At 37.9% G+C, this 19998-nt stretch overlaps 1 protein-coding gene across 1 annotated transcript in view; it reads right to left on the bottom strand.

The window, feature by feature from the left end:
* Positions 1–19794, bottom strand: part of LOC6652768 (ribonucleoside-diphosphate reductase large subunit) — a 30318-nt gene extending 10524 nt beyond the window's left edge. The window contains exons 1-2 of the mRNA XM_023181275.2: positions 19690–19794; positions 19546–19634 (exon numbers count right to left, since the gene is read on the bottom strand). Coding sequence (XP_023037043.2) covers positions 19546–19634; positions 19690–19723 — 123 coding nt within the window. The 5' untranslated portion in view covers positions 19724–19794. The remainder of the gene's footprint in view (positions 1–19545; positions 19635–19689) is intronic.
* Positions 19795–19998: the final 204 nt, after the last annotated feature.

Genomic DNA, 19998 nt, shown 5'->3' with positions numbered 1-19998 from the left:
ATATTCCAGAAGATTAATGAAGATTGCATCTCTAGAGGAATGTAGTCGTCAAAACTTGTGGGGCATCAGCTGTAGTGGACAGGACCTAGGTTGCTGTCAAATCACGAATGCTCAGCACAAGTCACATTACATTCATTAGAGGATGACGATTGCTTTCGAGTTGAAGGTCGCATCGATCATTCATCATTGAGCTACAACGCTAAACATCCCATCTTAATACCAAAACCTACTCCTATAGCTGTTCTACTTGTTTAACATCACCGCAAGAAGTCTCTTCACATATGGGACATATGGTACTTTCAACAATGTTCGACAACAGTATTGGATTATTGGAGCACGCAATATAGCTCGTAAAGTGGTTTTCCGGTGCAAGATTTGTTTCATACAAAGACGAGCTACAAGTTCGCAAATGACTAATCTACCGGTAGGTAGTGTCCAACCCCTAAGATGTTTTATTTATACAGGAGTATATTATGCTGGGCCTTTCGCAATCAAGACATATAGAGGCCGCATACCAAAATTTGGAAAGGCATGATTTTCAGTATTTTGTAGTATACTTTTAAGGATATCCTTAATTTGCACCCCGGGACGCTAGTAGTCATTAAAGAGCCGCATTTGGCACCCCCCAAATGGTTGCTCCATAACCGAACTTTACCCTGGACACCATGGCCGTTCTCCCGTTTTTCTAAACGATCGTTCAGGGCGGGCGGTATGTTTGGGAACTTAACGACTTAATATAGTTTAAGTTAATATTCATGTAATCAAACCACTGTATATTTTTTAATGTTCTTTCGCATTTGTTTGTAAACGTAACGATAGCACCTCCGATATTCGCAATTCGCCACAGTTGACTTGACGGATGAGTGTGAGACAGTCATGAAGAAAATACGTTGCTCAGCTTCATATGCATGCGTACCTAAATCACTTACATTTTGACAGCATCATAGAACAGTCGCATTCATTGTTAACTAAATAATTTCACTAATACATCAACGCTGCCCGGGAAGACAGTCGTGTTTTTTCTAAATTCCCGCGTTTTTAACTAATTTTTTATTTTTCTCTTTTTATTCTATCAGCATCGCGATCGCAATTTAAATTATATCATTAAATGCAACTTGCACAGTGTTTGTGTTATAAATTTAAACAACTTAAATTTCTGTTTATCTCTTTTCTAATAACCTTTGTTAGTTTCTTCCTCTCTCACCCTCCTTAATCTTATATTTTCCTTCTAAATTACAAGCAACGCTCATTGTTTTTGCCTTGCAATTTCATTGAGTTCTTGATTCAGTTTTTTTGTTATTGTAAATTCTAGCTCCTGCGCTCGCATTCTCATTAGTTTTTTTCTCCTTTTCGTTTGCTTGCGCTCTTGCACTCTGTTGTGTGTCTGTAATATAATTATCTCCAAATCACTGCTGTCTTTTTCTATTTTCTTTTAACCCTTGTTAGGTTACTAAGGTTGTTAAGTTACTACTTCTTCTAGGCTTTCGACCTTTTCTCAACCAAAGCAAACTCCAATTCCGCAGACGATGTCTGTAGTGTCCGATTTGTCTGGGCAAGAATCTACATCTATGGATATTGCCGATAGGCATCCCAGTAACAGTAATGCCGGAGTGCCACTTGTTGCATCTGACGCTACAATACCACCTAGTTCTCTGTCGGCTATCAGAATGTCAGGGGCCTTTTTACTAAACTCACTCTTTGTAGATAATGTGTCTTTTGATTTTGACATAATTGCCTTTACGAGATTTGCAGTTAAAAGCGAAATTCTATCTCTATTCCATCGTGTGCAGTTTTTAATATTGTTTCGGCCTCTTTTAATCAATCTATTTCCAATTTATTTGCTAACTTCTTCTCGACTACATACTTTAATGACCGGGGGGTTCCATTTTGATTAAAAATTTAAGAGACGAACACGTCAGTGTGGTTTTGTGGTAATATTATATAATATAACCTATGTTTACATACATATATATAGTATATATATTCTTATGCTGCGACTTATGCGACAGCTACAAAAAATATTACGAGTGTCAGTACATACATATAGTTTGGAGCGCTTTCAGTAAAGTGCTTTGTCAGCGTTCACACGCTGGCTTGGCTCTAGCTCATGTTACGCTTGTGCATACATTGCTTATGTTTTTTTTTTTTTTTTTTTTTTTTTTTTTTAAATTTTATTTATTACTCATATATAAATACGAACATATTAACGTAACATATAAAGAAAAGAGTATAATAACAGTAAATTATGGCGTCACCAAACAAAGAACAGTACAATACACTCGTGTGGTTAGAGGGGGAGGTGGATACAAATACAGGGTCAAGCGGGACTACTTTTAGGTACTGCTTCACCGGGCCCTGGGCGATCATTCCTCGTGCCTCCGACGTTCGAGCCTTCTGAGCTCCTTCATCACCACCGACGCGAAAGTGCTGACGGCATTCCAGGCTCGGGGATCAGCGACCATCAGCCTGGTCAGATTTTCTAATGTTGCGCGATGCCCCATTGCACACTCCAGGGAAAATCTTGCCGCTTCGAACCTGGGGCAATGCAGCAAAATATGCTCGGCGTCTTCGGGTATTCCGCTGCCGCACCAGGAGCATTCGTCCGAAGTTTCGTGGCCGAACCTCTTCAGATATGTCCTGAAGCAGCCGTGACCACATAGCAGTTGGGTCAGGTAATAGTTTACCTCGCCCTGCTTACGCAGAACCCACGCGCTAATATCAGGGATGAGCTTGTGCGTCCACCCTTCCTTGGTCGAGGTGTCCCAACGCTCTTGCCACCTCCGCATGCTTTGTTGCCTCGCTAGGCTGCGCGTTGCTCCCGGCCCATCTGAGCTACCTCCTCGTCTGGCCTTGGCGACTGCCTCGATGATCGCTGCCTGTTCGTCGATCGGCATCATTCCTGCGATGACGAGCGCCGCTTCATCCGAGACCTGCCTTGGGCCGCGCGTGTCTAAGAGGATGCGCGATAGAGCGTGGGCGGATTTGGCTGCTTTTTCTCCTGCATGTTGAAGATGCTCCCTAAAACTGAGCCTAGTGTCCAGTAGAACGCCGAGATATTTAATGGCCCTCTTGGATATCACAGCGCTGCCCACCTGTACTTTCGCAGTTTCCAAAGCCTTCCTGCTGCTGATAAGCACTGACTCCGTCTTGTGAGCTGCCAACTGGAGGCCGGCGGCCTGGAGCCACTGCTCGACGCTTTTGATGGCGGCATTCGAGCGTTCCTCAACTTCCTTGACGGTCTTGGCGACCACGGCAAGAACTATATCGTCCGCGAAACCTGTGATGTGGGTGCCAGGCGGAAACTTCAGGCGTAAGACTCCGTCGTACATCGTGTTCCAAAGTAAAGGTCCCAGTACCGAGCCTTGGGTCACACCTCCAGACACTGCCGGCACTACTGGGCCATCATTAGTGGTGTAGCAGATGGTCCTTCCTTGAAAATATTGTCACACGCAACTAAGGAGGTAGCGTGGGACTCCTTACGGCTCCATCTGGCCGAGTTGAAGGCGTTTCTTATTTCCATGTTATGGGTGGTTACCAGACAATACTCCTTTGACCCCCCTTTCCATCTAACACCGGCCGCCGCAATGTTAACCACGCGTGCAATGGCATCCGTTGTGGACTTAGCCTTCCGGAAACCGAACTGCTGCTCCGAAAGTCCTCCGTTGGCTTGGATGGCTGAGCTAAGCCTTGAGGGACTCCAGGACTTTGCCTGCCGTGTCCAGGAGGCAGATCGGTCTGAACGAAGACGCTTCGAGCGAAGTTTTCCATGGCTTCGTTAGCAGAACTAGGTTCTGTTTTTTACATCTGGATGGAAAGGCACCTTCCCTCAGGCAACTGTTATACAAGTCCACAAAGGACTCAGCTTGTAAAGAGACCGCGATCTTCAGTATATGGTTAGGGATTCCGTCGGGTCCCGGAGCCTTCGCTGGTTTGAGTTTCCGGACTATATTGAGTCCCTAAACTTGCACACGTTCCCCTATGTGTGGGTGAAGCGAGGGAAGAGGGTATATCTACTATGCCCCGGACGGTCTGCGGGTCTTTTGGTGCCGGAGTCTTGTCTATATGCAAGCGCTTCACGACAGTCTGGTACGCCTTTCCCCATGGGTCCTGCTCTGCCGAGTCGCATAGGGCCAGGAAACACTCGCGTTTACTATCCTTGATTGCCTTTTTGAGAGCCTTACAGCACCGCTTGTAGTCCAGATGCAAGTCTGAGAAGGATAGCGTCCTTCTAGCACGCTGGTACATGCGCCTCGCGCGGAAACATCTGCGGCGAACATCGGCGATGCTGTCATTTCACCAACAGACTGGTTTGTGGTGTCTTCTGTATGCCTTGCGCTGGGACATACTCGCATCACAGGCACTCTGGAGTGTCGACATGAAAGAGTTGGCTGCCGCGTCTGCATCTCCTAGGCGTACATCGCGTAGATTCTCCAACACGCTGCTGTACGTGTGCAAGTTTAGGGACTCAATATTGCTTATGTGAATATATGTATGTGCATATACAAATGTACATACATATACGATCATGCTTAGCTGGATATTTATGTGAATATGTTTATGTGCATACGTCAATGTATACATATGTCGGAAGATTAAGAGTGCCTAAGAGTAGGCTAATGTTTTGTTAATGTTTGATATAGGTTAATTGACAGGTATGTCACCTGTAACTATGGTATTTCCAACACTGCCCTTTGCAGGTTGACAATTGGTATGTTGAGATTGCAGGATGACTCGGCAGATTTGAGATGTTGCCTTTGCAGAAGCATTGTTGCTAGATATATGTTGATAAGCCTGGCAGCGTGACAACATTAGAAATGTTGTCGAGTGAGGTTTGGTGTTAAGTCATTGGAGTCGGCATAAGCAGTCGTAAAATCAGACGTGCCGGAATAACACCTAAACTCGCTGCGCTAACAGTTTATTAATACAAAGTGAGAGTACTAAGTACTAAGAACAATAATGGATATTCGACATCAGAAGTGGGATTGTCTCCACCGCAAATTAATCCTGACGACCGCTTGTACATGATTTTGGAAGCGCAACACTATAGTTTAATCGAGGTGATCAGTGCACGACTGGAGCAAGGTCGTACAAAATCAGTTGTCTTGCCAAAGTTTGACCCTGACTCTTTGGGATCAAGTGCTGCTGCATGGTGCTCGATTGTGGACCAGTTTTGTTTCAAATGCGGAGTTGCTGGACACATGAAGTCTGCTTGCCCTGAAGGATCATCATCATTGATACCGAAAAGAATTGAAGAAAGACGTGTAAACTTGTGCCAAGTTAAAGAACCCATTGGTACCCTAACCCAATCCGGTGAGTCGTATCCATTTTACTTTGATTCCGGAGCTGAATGTTCTCTTGTAAAGGAAGCAATATCACAAAAGCTTTCGGGAAAACGAATTAACAATTTAGTCCTCTTGAAGGGCATTGGAAACCATACAGTAACTAGTACTTTGCAAATTTTGTCAAATGTTAAAATATGTAATTATTTCCTTGAAGTTCTGTTTCATGTTTTTCTAAGCGATAGCTTAAATTACGACATTATATAATAGGTCGTGAAATTCTTTATCATAATTTTGAGGTCATATTATCATGTGATAAGGTCGAATTTCTGAAAACAATATCTGTATGTGCTGTGGCTGTCTCTGATACCTTTTCAAATCCGGCCAATATCGATACTGAGTTGTGTGGCGTTGATAAGTCTCGTTTGAACATTCTAGGTGAATATTCAAGTTTTTTTATTGACGGAATTCCAAAGAGTCGAGTTACAACCGGCCAATTGAAAATTCGTTTGATTGATTTGTTCAGAGACGACCATACCGGCTCAGTTTAGATGAAAAAGAAATAGTAAGGGGTAAAGAGTTAATAGAGTCAAAAATTATTCGGCCTAGCTGTTCGCCATTTGCCAGCCCTATACTGCTTGTCAAAAAGAAAAACGGCTCTGACCGGCTTTGCGTTGACTATCGCGCGTTGAATTTAAATACTGTGGCAGACAAGTATCCGTTGCCTTTAATTAATGATCAAATCTCTAGACTGAGTGGGGCAAGATATTTTTCCTGTCTGGACATGGCAAGTGGTTTCCATCAGATTCCTATTCACCCAAATTCAATTGAGCGTACAGCTTTCGTTACACCGAAGGGACAATATTAGTTTTTGACGATGCCTTTCGGTCCTAAAAATTCGGCGTCTGTGTTCCAGCGCGCTGTAATGAAGGCATTGGGTGACCTTGCCTACTCGTTTGTCATAGTTTACATGGATGACATAATGATTGTTTCTCAAACAAAGGAAGAGGCGTTTCAAAGATTAGAAACTGTTTTGAAGGTTTTGTCACGATCCGGGTTATCCTTTAATGTTTCAAAGTGCTCTTTTCTGAAGTCTAGTGTAGACTACCCAGGTTTTGAGGTCAGAGAAAGAGAAATTCGACATAATCCTCGCAAGAAACAAGCTTTGATAGACTTACCGCCTCCACAGTCTGTTACTCAAGTTAGACAGTTCATTAGCCTGGCGTCATATTTTAGGCAGTTTATGCCAGGATTTTCACAAACAATGAAGCGGTTGTATTGTCTCACATGCAAGAATAAGACATTCGAGTGGAAATTTGAACACGAGCAAATTCGCCAGAGTGTAATAAAAACATTAACAGATGAGCCTGTGCTCACTATATTTGGACGCCGAGAGTCCATCGATGGTGGGCTTATACGTTCATGAGGCAATTGTACATCTCGGTTGGGAAAAGACTTTGGATAAAATGTACGAGTTCTACTGGTTCGAGAATATGCGTAAATATGTCCGTAAATTTGTAGATAATTGTATTACCTGCAGACTCACTAAACCGCCGTCGGGCAAAATACAAGTAGAGCTCCATCCCATTCCTAAAGTAGATATACCATGGCACACGGTGCACATGAATATAACTGGCAAGCTGAGTGGGAAAAGTGATAAAAAGGAGCACCTTATAGTACAAATCGATGCGTTTACCAAGTTTGTTTATTTGTATCATACTGTAAACGTAAATACTGAAAGTTGCGTCAATGCTTTAAAGTCATAGATATCACTTTTCGGCGTACCGAATAGAATCATTGCTGACCAGGGCAGATGTTTTACTGGAAAGGATTTTAGCAAGTTCTTCACCATGTAAGAGATAGGTTTACACTTGATTGCAACGGGTGCTAGTCGCGCGAAAAGTCAGGTAGAGCGCGTTATGAGCGTGTTAAAACGAATGTTAACTGCTATAGAGACCAGTAAGCGATCCTGGCAGGATGCTTTAGGCGAAATACAACTGGCCATAAATTACACAACAAATAGAACCACTAAAAGTAGTCCTTTGGAATTGCTGATTGGTAAAGAAGTTCGACCTTTAAATAAGTTACATGTTTTTGAGAATCAGAATAAAGTCGATGTAAGTCTTGTAAGAAAGATAGCTAAAGAAAACATAGATAAATCCGCCTCCTATGAAAAAGCTAGATTTGACAAAAACAAACTCAAAATTGTAAAATTCAAAGTAGGCGATAATGTATTGCTCAGAAATGAAGAGAGAGACATCAGACGAAGCTAGACCCAAAGTTCAGGGGACCATTCCAAGTGGCGGAGATAATCGATGGCGACAGATATGTTTTAAAATCTATGGCTAATAAGCGAACTCATAAATATTCGCACGAATCGTTGAGAGGTATGCCGGCGGAAGGGATTCCCACTGAGTTGGACATGTGTGTTGATAGTGATGTATTAGTGGATTCTAATACGGGTCACGACGTTGAAAGAGAAGTCAAGTAAAACGGCGTTGAAAGATACGTCAAGAAAGACGGCGTTGAAAGAGACGTCAAGAAGAACAGAGTTGAAAGAGACTCTGATGACGCGTTAGTGGATTCTAACGAGTGGGAGACATTGGTGGACTCCAATGTGGTGAAAGGCATTGATGATTTTCAATGCAGAATGTCAGACTCCATTCCTGAAGGTTACCTGAAGCACTACTCTGCGGGTGCTGGTAAGAGCGCGAGTTATTGTGTTTTCTTGTTCAGTACCAGTATGGAGAGGTGAGGTGAAAGGAGCCCAATATGGTTGGTGTCCGGGACATATATTGCTTCACGAGAGAGTCAAAAACTAGTGGGAGATCACTGAACGCCGGGTGCATAGAGTAATAGCCAGATCTATATCCTGTGTTCTGCCACTGGTACAACCCTTAGAACAATAAAAACTAAGCTTTATTTTAACATCCTTTATAATAAGATTGAATCAAATTGTCATTTCAGACTGAGCAATGCATGTCGTAACGTTATTAATGTAACACACGAGGACGTGGGATGGTCAGGAGGGCCGTACAGTGCGCTAACAGTTTATTAATACAAAGTGAGAGTGAACAGTAGAAAGTATTCAAAGTAAAGAAAATGGAAAATACTGAATATCGAAATATCGAATACAATAATGAATATTCGACACATATGTACATATAAACATATTCAAGTGCACACTTATATTTTATTGCGTATGTATTTAATTGTTTATACTTGAATATACTACAGTACATATCCACCAAGTACAACTCTAGTCAGTTATATCCATATCATATAAGGAAATCCAACTGCATTTTTAATTCTATTATAACGGAAAGTTCGGTAGCTAAAGAACTAATCACGATTAAGCCGTTATAGTCACCGGGCCCAGACGGTATTTCCGCTTGTGTCCTGAGGTTCTGTGTGGAGTCATTGTGCTCGCCTTTACTTAAGGGTTTTTAGTTGTCCGTTACACTGTCCGAGTTTCCAACTATATGAAAGGATTCGTTTATTTTACCTCTTCACAAATGTGGCAATAAATCCGACGTCACCAATTACAGAGGAATTTCTAAATTATCAGCGATACCTAAACTGTTTGAGAAAATTATGACGTCTCAAATACAGCATTTATGTAAATCAATTTTTTCGCCATACCAGCATTTAACAAGAATAAATTTACCACAACTAACCTTTTACAGTTTACATCTTTTGTAATCCAAAGTTTTAAGACACAAAGGCAAACTGATTTCATATATACGGGTTTCAGTAAGGCTTTCGATTCGGTAAGCCTTGCCTTACTATTACATAAGTTGAATTTGGTTGGCTTTCCGAATGCTCTGCTTGCTTCGATTTCACTATTTCTAGGCAATAGCAGGCAGAGGGTTTTTTTAGGTCCTCTCTGTCTAAGTTCATTTGTGTTGAATCGGATGTCCCACAGGGCAGTCACCTTGGCCCATTACTCTTCACCATTTTTCTTAATGATCTCCCTACCGTTCTTTTTAATTCTAGAGTATATTATACGATGATCGGTAAAATCGCTAATCGTATCGGAGACTCTCTTTCATGTCACAAACAACAAGCTGACCTGAACGCTTTTCAGGGGTGGTTTAGGGCTAACTTGTTAAAGCTAAACTCTTTTAAGTGCGAAACTTCTTTTCATAGAAGTTCTCCCCAATTTTTTTTTTAAATCTTATCAGCACAATGTTGCCTATGGGCCTATGGGAATTAAGAATACTTTTTTGGTTGTTAAACATTTCGGGATCTTAATACCCCATAAGCTTAGTTTTAATCAGCATATATCGATCACTGTTAGTCGGGCTGTAATTGGCTTTATAAAGCGCTTGAAGGAGTTTAAATATCCATATACTACCAAAATACTTTATACTTCAAAGGTCCGCCCCATATTGGAGTATGGATATTCTTTTTGGTCACATTTTTTACGTTTAATATATTTTTTGAATCTACTCTTAACTTAGAGCCTAACAAGTTTGAGATATTTTTCTTAGGTAGTACTTAAGGTAAATCCTGGGGATACTGCAGACGGCCCTAATCTCTTATTATTGGGTTGGTCTGTCAATTCTTTTAAGACGAGCTCCATTATTAGTTCGCGTAAGAGAATATGCAAAAGCATTTGGATGTGCATCCAGTTTTGCAGAATTCTTTAGTTGCTGGGGTCCTATTTTAGATTTCAATCCCTTTAGCTGAACTTGTGTGAAGGAATTGTGTTTTAAGATGCAAAACATCTGCAGTACCGTTTCAAATAGCTTCGATAGACATGGCAGCAAACCAATGGCCTGTAGGATGATGGCTGGGGTTTGTCCTTTCCCATTTTAGGAATTATGATTATAGTGGACCTTTTCCACGTTCTCGGGAAGTAGCCAAGTTTTATTAGAGCGTTAAGCAGTTTGCAGATGTTGGGTACGACGATAAGAGGAAGTTCTAGGTCCAGGAGCTTTTTTCTGCTTTAAATTGTTTTTAATAACTGCAGAGATCTCATCCTATTAAAGTTCCAAGTACTCGCTGTCCGTTAATGTGCAATAGACTATTGAGCTGTCACATTGGTAATCGGATTGAAAATCACCCAAAGTGTCAGTCTGTGGCACCTAGATTTCAGCTCTACTATTATTTTGCCCTCCCAAAATAAGAACACGTTTCATTAAATTATCATTATTTTCTGTCCGCACCATAAAGACGATCTAGATATCTGTTTATCCGCCTAACTCTAAGTTGATGTTCTACTAACTAAGGTGCGCGCAATAAGTAAGTGGGACAAAGACTTATCACGTTATTTTGTAAAATATGCAGTTTTTCGTTTTTTCTTTTCCTTCCATATTTTAGTTGTATTGTTCTTCAGCGATGAAAAAGTTTCACAGGGTTATCGAAATACATTAATTTTTATAAGCCAATGTTGAGTTTTGCGAACGAAATAAGTAAATGGGACAGATTGCTTTGCTGTCATTTGTGGTTAGATAAGCACATGAAATTGGTACTTTGAATAACAAATTTCTTTAAGTCTTTTTAAATTAACAAAAAAATGTGATTATACTTGTTGCTATTCGTAACTGTTTTTGTGGTACTGTGTGATGTGGAGATCTCAATTAGCAAAATAACTTAAAGACCGGGAAAATTATGAAAGAAATCCCCGTTCTGATAGCCCAATATTGAGTGACAACTGAATATGAAATCTAGCGATCAAATAAAATATCAGCGCATCCCAAAAAGGGAGTAATTTTTCTCTATCGATATCCACGAGATGCGTGCATAAATCCTGCAGTGATCATATAATGCTTTATATAGAAAAAAACTTATGAAACCGGAGTTACTGCCTGGGCATAAAGCTGTTCGATTACAGTTTGCCAACAAATACAAAGTTTGTACTCTCATTTTGAACTTGAAAAATATTGTTTTTAGTAACCACAAATGTTGAATTTAGATAAACCCGTGGGTTAGCGCTATTAAATTCGCGATTTGCGCGCCCCAAAACGAGTCCATGTGTCCAGAAATTTGTATATGACTATATGGACGGAATTCCCGTTTATTCAAAGGACTCTAAAGTGCATCAAAAATCATAAAACCAAAACTCACAGAAGCTTATTTAAAAGTCTCTCAAATTCTTATATTAGACTGGTCAACAAGCAGACTAGACTCAAATCCGATAAAGAATCTTTTAGGCATCTTTAACAACTTTATACCCACGGAAAGCAATTTTCAAATTGAAAGGGCTTATAAGAATCCATTTTTCAAGAATCGGACAAATTGGACATCCAAATGCTCCAAAACACGCTTAATTAAATGGCAGTTCGTATACTACAATTGGTAAGAAACAAAGGAGAGGGCTATTCAATCGTTTAAAGTTGTTTCAGTTGGTTTTTATTTTTCAATTTAAAATCAGGACACAAATTAACAATTTGTCCCAGCTACTTATTTCGTTTGAAAATATTTTGTTTGATTTTTTTTCTAATTTTGCTCGAAACTTTTTTCCATTTTAATGGGCTGAAATATATTTATAAATTTAAGAAGTTTAAAGATAAATTTATTTTATTTTAATATTTTTATCTGTCTAGTTGGTATAGATAGTAATGTAGTGTCCCACTTACTTATTTCGCGCACCTTATGCCTATAACTAGTTCTATCCCTCTATCTATCCTTTCCTATTGCGCACATAGAAAGATGTAGTTTATAGTATTTTTTTTCGTGTTTGTTTATCCCTAAGATTTGTGCCAGATACGTATGCGTGCCTCAGTCGGTCGAGTGGGCTGCTCTGTGCACCTGTACAGTGCATCGTTCAAACAATTAAACAATTAACTAAAAAAATTTTATATAAATTTTGTAATAATTTAATATTGTTAAATTTACACATAATTTTAAATCAAATTATCACAGTATTCTTTAGACAGTTTGATTCCAAGTCTACAGAATTACCGTGTCTAAATATAGTTGTCGAAGAAAAAAAATGTATGCAATTTACATTGATTGAAGTCTTAATTGTTAAGTGATTCTAGGGCCTAATACCCTGGGCCCAATTGTTCGGCTATTGCTCCTGCATGCCGCTGTGAACATAATCCACACTTAATTAGGGCATTTTTTGCAATTCGAACCCAGCACATCAAACACGCTTTTTCTTTGTTTCCATTTTATCGTTGCACACTTGCTTCATTGCTTCTTTTCGCAGCACTTTGCTTTCATGTTGAGGCGTATCAATTTATATGTCGTTCTCCTTAACTCTCGCGTTTTCGTTACTTTCAGTTTTTAATCACATTTGTTCTTAAGAAGTTTTTGTAAAGAAATGATAAAACTGTTTCAATTGTTCGTTTGGCCGTATCTCACCTATGCCTCATCATTGCCAAGGCTGGACATTCGCATAGGAGGCGGTCAAGCGTTTCTGGAAAAAAACGTCACCTTACATATCGTGCATTCAGACTTAGCATCAATGGGTTTTTTGCCGCTAGCCGCGAGTTCAAGTTTACTCGATAGCGAAGCCAAAGTGATTAAAACGTCATCAGAGTTTTCAATGGATAGCTCCACATCTGCCTTTGCCAGTCGGACTGCCCATTTGTTGCCATCGATGCCCTGATCTGGTATCTTGGTGTTAGAGACATATTGTCTATCTTTGGTGGTATCCTGTGCGGAACCTTGTATCTCTTAGTGAAGAGAATCAGGTGCGTCTTATCCGTATTTATGCCCAGTTCGGCTTCATGGACCTAATTTAGCATAATCTCGAGAGAGAAGTTTATTAGTGAACTAGGTGTTGAGGGACATCTTGAAAAGAGATGTGGCCTACATTTTGTGAGATTGTGGTTTAGGCGAAAGCCTAAATTTTTGATTAATTTTCAATAAAAATTTTTGATTTATTTTTTAATTAAAATTTTTGATTCATTTTCAATTAATATTTTTGATTCATTTTCGATTAAAATTTTTGAAAAATTTCGTTCGTCAGTAAATTGGGATATCTGTCTGATACTGTAACTAGGCATCGTGCTCACCGTAAACCATTTTTTTGTCATATTTTAATTGTACTGCCAACAAGATTAGAAATTCTTGAAGACATTGTGAATCAAACCTTTTGCACACATAAGCACATAAAACCAAATTTTCCATTTAGTTTTACACTTCATTCATTCTAACTCTTTGTGTTGGATGCTGTGTGGAATGTGATGCAATATGCACTCATACGCACACGTATACAGGGAAAAAAAACTAACAAAGATATATATAGCTCTTCAATTGATTGGCCTGCAGTGAAGCTGTTCGAGTACAAAAAACTTTAAGTTGATTTTCCAAGTTGGTGAGCACTTTAGGAGGATAAACACTTGAGAGATCGTTTTCAAATCCTTTTTTTTAGAATTAAAAATTAGTCGAAAATTTGGAGAAAGAGCGAAATTTAAACTTTAAAATTGTGCCAAAAAAGAAAAACAAATTTTCGAAAAAAAATGCTTTGACATTGTCAGCGGATATCTTTTAGCTTTTAGAAGCAATTAAACTTTTTTTGTTCGGATAATCCTGTAACCCAGCATCGTGCTCACCACAAACCCCTTTTTTCATGGAGCTTCAGCAGATGCGGTGCCACGGATCGAAATATACAGTCTGTCAAGAAACTCTTTACACTCTGAAAAAAAAACGAATTTTTTAACTTTAGATACGAAAAAAACAGCTTTTTATTTAAATTAACGATTTATTTTCAATTGTAATCAGTAGATTATTCAATTTTATGTTAAATTTAAGAAGAAAAAAAACAAAATCATTAACGCAAACAAAAGAAAAACAACAAAAAGGAACTTTACTCAATCTTGACACTGTCAAGAAACTCTTTACACATTTCGTTTTGTTCATCTGTTTTGCTCTTATTCGTAGAATTAACGGTGATTTACCGTTAACTATCCTTTTAGAACTTTATCACGCGGTTCTTCTTTTGCATTCCCTTTGATTTGATTGTGAAAATTCGTTGAGTAAGCATCTAATTACCGTAATAATCAGATTTTTAAAATGCCCGGCAAAAGATTGACCTTTGAAGTAGTTCAATTGATTTTATATAATCGTCAATTGGGTAAATCTGTTTCAGAACTCGTAGAAATGTTTTCCGTATCAAAAAAAACAATTTATAACGTTATAAATCGCGCGGAAAAGGAGGGTCGCCTTGAAGTAAAGGATGGAGGTGGCCGTAAAAGAAAGATATATAAACGTGCCGACCGCCTAATCATGCGAAAAATTGACCAAAATCCGCAAATTTCGGTGAGAACCCTTGCTAAGGATCTTAAGGAAGAGTGTGACTTAGTCGTATCACACGAGACTGTGCGCCAAGCCATCCTACGGCATAAGTACTTTTCTAGAGTGGCTCGCAAGAAAAACATCCCTCTTGAATATATAAAAAAGTTGGTAGGATCAATGAAAAAACGCCTCCAACATGTTGCTAGTGCCAAGGGGGGCCATACCAAATACTAAAATGTACATAAATAATAATAATTTAGCATATAATTTAGTTTACATTAGAACAAAACGAAATGTGTAAAGAGTTTCTTGACAGTGTCAAGATTGAGTAAAGTTCCTTTTTGTTGTTTTTCTTTTGTTTGCGTTAATGATTTTGTTTTTTTTCTTCTTAAATTTAACATAAAATTGAATAATCTACTGATTACAATTGAAAATAAATCGTTAATTTAAATAAAAAGCTGTTTTTTTCGTATCTAAAGTTAAAAAATTCGTTTTTTTTTCAGAGTGTAAAGAGTTTCTTGACAGACTGTATATATACAGAATTCAAAATTTTTACAATGATTCTTCACATGTCAATTAACATGTATATGTCGGATTGTGTTAAGTGACTAATAAGTCGAAGCCTACTATTTAGTTCAAATTCATTGACAGGTGAGGTGTAGCCCTGGCGTTTACATTTGCAGCGGCTACATAATGACAATTGTAGTATGGAATGTTGAGTTTGCAGGATGATTAGCCTCCGAATTGGACCCTGGGGCCAAATTGAAAATATGTGGTTTGCAGTTTATCTGAGTTTTACTAGACCTAGGGTTCAAAGGGTACAATCAATTTTACAAATTTTAAAAATGTGTCCTTTTTTTTGGCGGATTTTGGGGCTTTTTAAACAAATTCATTTAAAAAAAACCGTTAAAGATACGCCCACCCAATTTACGGTACATCATCTGAATATAATGACCAACTCAACGTTATAAATTAACACATCAAAACTTTTCCCCAAGATGATACAAAAATCGCAAGAAATCAGAATTTAAGGTAAAAAACAAATGTCGAATTTTTTGTCGCCACTGTAAGTATATTCATAAAAGACAACTGAGAACAACTTTGATTGAGCTTCGCGACGACTTTCGACTGACAACTGACGACTGCGACTGACGACTTTCAACTCTCAACTACAACTGACTACTGACGACTCGCGCTTTAATTCGCTCTCTCAATGTTCTTGTAGACGCTCTCTAAAGTAGAAGCTCTGATTTGGACAACACCTCTTTACATGTATGTATGCCTCATCATAGCTCTGAAAAGCACACGTTCACTTTACCGCCGTTGGCCCAAGGGCCAACTCCGCCCCTATGCTCCGCCTAGTAAAACTGGGTTTTCTTTAAATAATGGAGGCGGAAGGGGCGTGGATAAACATTACAACAATCAAATTCTTCGCGAATCTACAAGAGTATACACACCAAATTTGGTGACTTTAACTTTCTTAGTTTTCGATAAAATCGTTTTAATTACATTTACGGTGGGCGTGGAAACAATTTTATGCGATCAATATCTGCGCGCATGTTAAGTAAGTAGACACACCATGCTTAGTGTAGTCTTTCAGAGTGGAAGTGGTCGTAGCAGAAATTTGAAACAAACTCGATAGCTGTACATACTACACAAGTCTACATACCAAATTTTGTGGCTCTATCTCTTGTAGTCTCCAAGATCTAGGTGTTCATACAGACAGCCAGGCGGACGGATGCTGTTGATGATGATCAAAAATATATTTACTTTATGGATTTGAAAAAGCTTTCTAAGCGAATAGCTAAGTTCATATCAGAAGTTCATTTTCATTAAGCTTTGCAAATTCAAACTTTAAAGTAGCATGAAATTTGTCCTTTGAAGAACATGACTTGACTGTAAAATAATGAGGAGACAAACTGCATTGCCTCTAAGCGATTTAAATAAAGCACAATCTCTGTCAATGCAGAATTTAAAGAAAAAGTAATAAAAGCATTATTAGAAAATTAATTTGTATTTATATAAATTAATTCAGATGATTCCAAAAGTAGCATCAACATCTATCAGAACTCCATCGCCTATCCGGGAAAAAAACAGTGCGTCAGCAATATCAAGTTACAGCCACGTCGCCGGGAAATGAAAAATGTTTATGGTTAAAAGAAAGACTATCTATGTATATATAGATTATAAAGTTTAGATGTACTCTAACGTTTTAGCATCCCAGGTAACCCAGACTGTCCTGGAAAGCCGTTGTAAAGAGATGGCTTAAGAGCGAAGCCAATGCGCTCTAAAGAGCCCGTCGTATATATATAGCACGCGAAACCTAGCACCTAGCGCAGATGCTAGGTTGCATAAACTGCAATAATTATGCATAAACTGCAATAATTATGCATAAACTGCAATAATTACTAAAATTGTTTTTAAACCAGAAGCGTTTAAGAAATACACTAAACATTTAGGTTTTTTGAACTTTGGTGAAATAGAACAAGGATCTACTAGTATCAACGCATGACTACATTTACTGGGTATAAAATATTCACCAATCAGTAGTAGTGAGATGTAAAATTGTAAACCATGAAACCAGGGACACCTCACCGGAATAAAATACGTCGCATGTGCAAGGAAAAGAGCGCACGCGTATTTCGCAAATATTTCAAATTTATAATAACAAATGCATTTACGTATTTTTACAAAATTTGTTCACATGGTTTTTACAAGCATTTCTTAGTATCTCGCTTACTCAAGCATAGGAGCACCCTAGCGCCCCACCAGCCAACGGCCAACTCCGGCCTTATGGAAAAACGTTTATATGCATAACTTGGCTATTTTTTGTCCGATTTTGATCAAATTTGGTATTTTGCTGGATATTAGTATCAAATTTAAGTGTGGCATTTGATTGCACAAGATAGTAAATTACGGGAGATAATCGAGTTTTTTCGAATTACAGGGGCGGAAAGAGGCGTGGCAAAATTTTTACACATACAAAATGTGCGCAATTACTAAGCAAATACACTTACCAAATTTGGTGTATCTAGTTGTTAATGTGTTTGAGAAAATCGGTTTTTTTTTAATTTGCGGGGTCGGTAGGGGGCGTGGCAAAATCTTTACACATAAAAATGTGCGCATTTACTAAGCAAATATACAGACCAAATTTGGTGTCTAGTTGGTAAATTGTTGGAGAAAATTTTATTTAATTTGCGGGGGCGGTATGGTGCGGGGCAAAAATTTGAAACAAACTCGATAACTGTACATACTACACGAGACTACGTACCAAATTGGTGGCTCTAACTTGTATATTCTCCGAGATCTGGGACGGACGGACGGGCGGTCGGACGGACATGGCTAGATTGTCTCGGCTGTTGATGCTGATTAAGAATATATATCAGGGACCGTAATCATTATAAGTTATTTTAAAAAACTTATTTGATAATCATTACATTTAGATTTTTTTCAATTTTCTTCAAAAAAGATCATTAATTTTGAGTAATTTAATAAGAATTATCCATAAAAATCTTTTTTGATCAAAAAAAATAAAAATCAAAAATAATGATTAAAAATGATTTTTATTTTTTTCGCTCAAAATAAAAATCACTTTTGAAAAACGGCTTCCATCTTAAATATTTTCAAAATATTTTTGCACATCCTTAAAAAGGAGTTCAAGGACTACCACTCCATAAATTTTTTTTTTTTGCATTAGTATTAATACCAATTTTATCATTGTTTTCATTTTTCATACATTTGTCAAAAGCTAAAGCTGATGATTTTTATTTTTTTCGCTCAAAATAAAACTCACTTTTAAAAAACGGCTTCCATCTTAAATATTTTCAAAATATTTTTACATTTTGGTTGGTTGAAATTTTACATATTTTTGCCAATAACTTAGCAAAACCGTCCACTGTGCGACGGAGCACAGCATTAACACGCGTAAAGATTGCATTGGGCCTACGCCGCTAAGCTAAGCAACTGTACTATTTATTGCCCAGCTTTACAGCGATACCCTTTAGTAGCGTATAATAAAATTGGGTATCTTCAATCTGTCCATCTGTATTGCTCTGTTGTACTTTCTGTTTTCAAAAAGATATTAATAATCTTATAAAAACACAATATTATTTAAAAAAGATCCGGCTTTACACCGAATTCCATAAAAATCATACAGAAAATAACAGGGTATAGCGCATTCGAAGACACTACTTTATTGGATATGTCTTAAGCCGCGAGTGTTACTGAATCAAACATATTTTTGTTATTTCTATAATAAAACGCTGAGCAATAAAGAAGACCTACAAAGAAGCAATTTGTCAATTGAAAAATACAAAAAATCATTGTTTTTTAACGTTATTAAGAGGAGGGAATTAGGTGCATGTAGACTTTTTTCCCATCACATTTTCTGTTTTTTGCCAATAACTTTGATTGTTTAAAATTTTTGGAATTTTTTTTTTCTCGCATAGATTTAACTTTTGGTCCTCTAAATTATGGCATAATTACATTTTTAATTTTTAGAGCAAAAACCCGAATTATGCCAAAATTGGAGGTGTATGTTGACTTTTTTCCTTTACTGTATGTACATACATACATACATATGTACATATGAATGTACCAACTGATTACTGAAATCACTTTGAACGACAAATACACATATGTATGTACATACATATGTAGGATAAAATCTTGAAACGTCTATTAATATTTGCAATCTTTTTAACTGTACATACAGTACGTGTTTTTAATCAACTTTCAAAAATAAATACTACAGGCATGCAAGACTAAAACCTACGATATGAACATACTACATACTTATGTATGTATGTATTAGAAACCCTGCCACGCTTCGCTGTGTCCGCTTTTGAAAAATTAAAATTGGGACTATAATTTGAGATTTAAACTATCCTATCTCTCAAGTTAGATCGAACTGCACATGGTGTGCAAAATTTATTATAATCGGTTAAGTGGTTTAAGAGTCCATTGAGGACAAACATTGTGACAAGAGATTTATATATGTATATTAAGATGTACATACACAAAAGAATTAACCTTTGTAAAAAAGGTAAAAAAAAAAAATATACTCCATACGTACCGGGTCAACAAAGTCCATGTTTAAATTATAACATAATTTTTGAATCCTCGACGTAATTTTGTCGAAATGAACTTCCTCCTTCCTCCCATCTACAAGATTAACGATTGTTAAGAATATTTGGGAGAGTTAATTTAAATCACATACCTCTTTTAACAACGTATAATTTTGTCGTCTTCATGACTTAACAACTGATAATTCGAACAAATGTAATTCTTTAAATGAGTTTTGTAGTAAAGTAGTAAAGCCAAAAAAGGGCGCCAAAAGTAGCTCGCGTATATCGATAACAAATTTTTCATAACACAGTATCATTAGCTTATAACGGATTTCCACTGCCGACAATCCTTCATCTCTTTAGGGGCTGCAACATAAGGCCCGTTTCCCCACATTCTTTGGGGAATTTTTAATTAGGTTTTGCCATGCCGCAATATTATTATCCATTTTACCATCCAAAAC

This window comes from Drosophila willistoni, unplaced genomic scaffold (genome assembly GCF_018902025.1).
Source record: "Drosophila willistoni isolate 14030-0811.24 unplaced genomic scaffold, UCI_dwil_1.1 Seg169, whole genome shotgun sequence".
NCBI classification, from domain to species: domain Eukaryota; kingdom Metazoa; phylum Arthropoda; class Insecta; order Diptera; family Drosophilidae; genus Drosophila; species Drosophila willistoni.
Note: the sequence above shows the minus strand (reverse complement) of the source record. Positions and strands in the feature narration are given on the sequence as shown.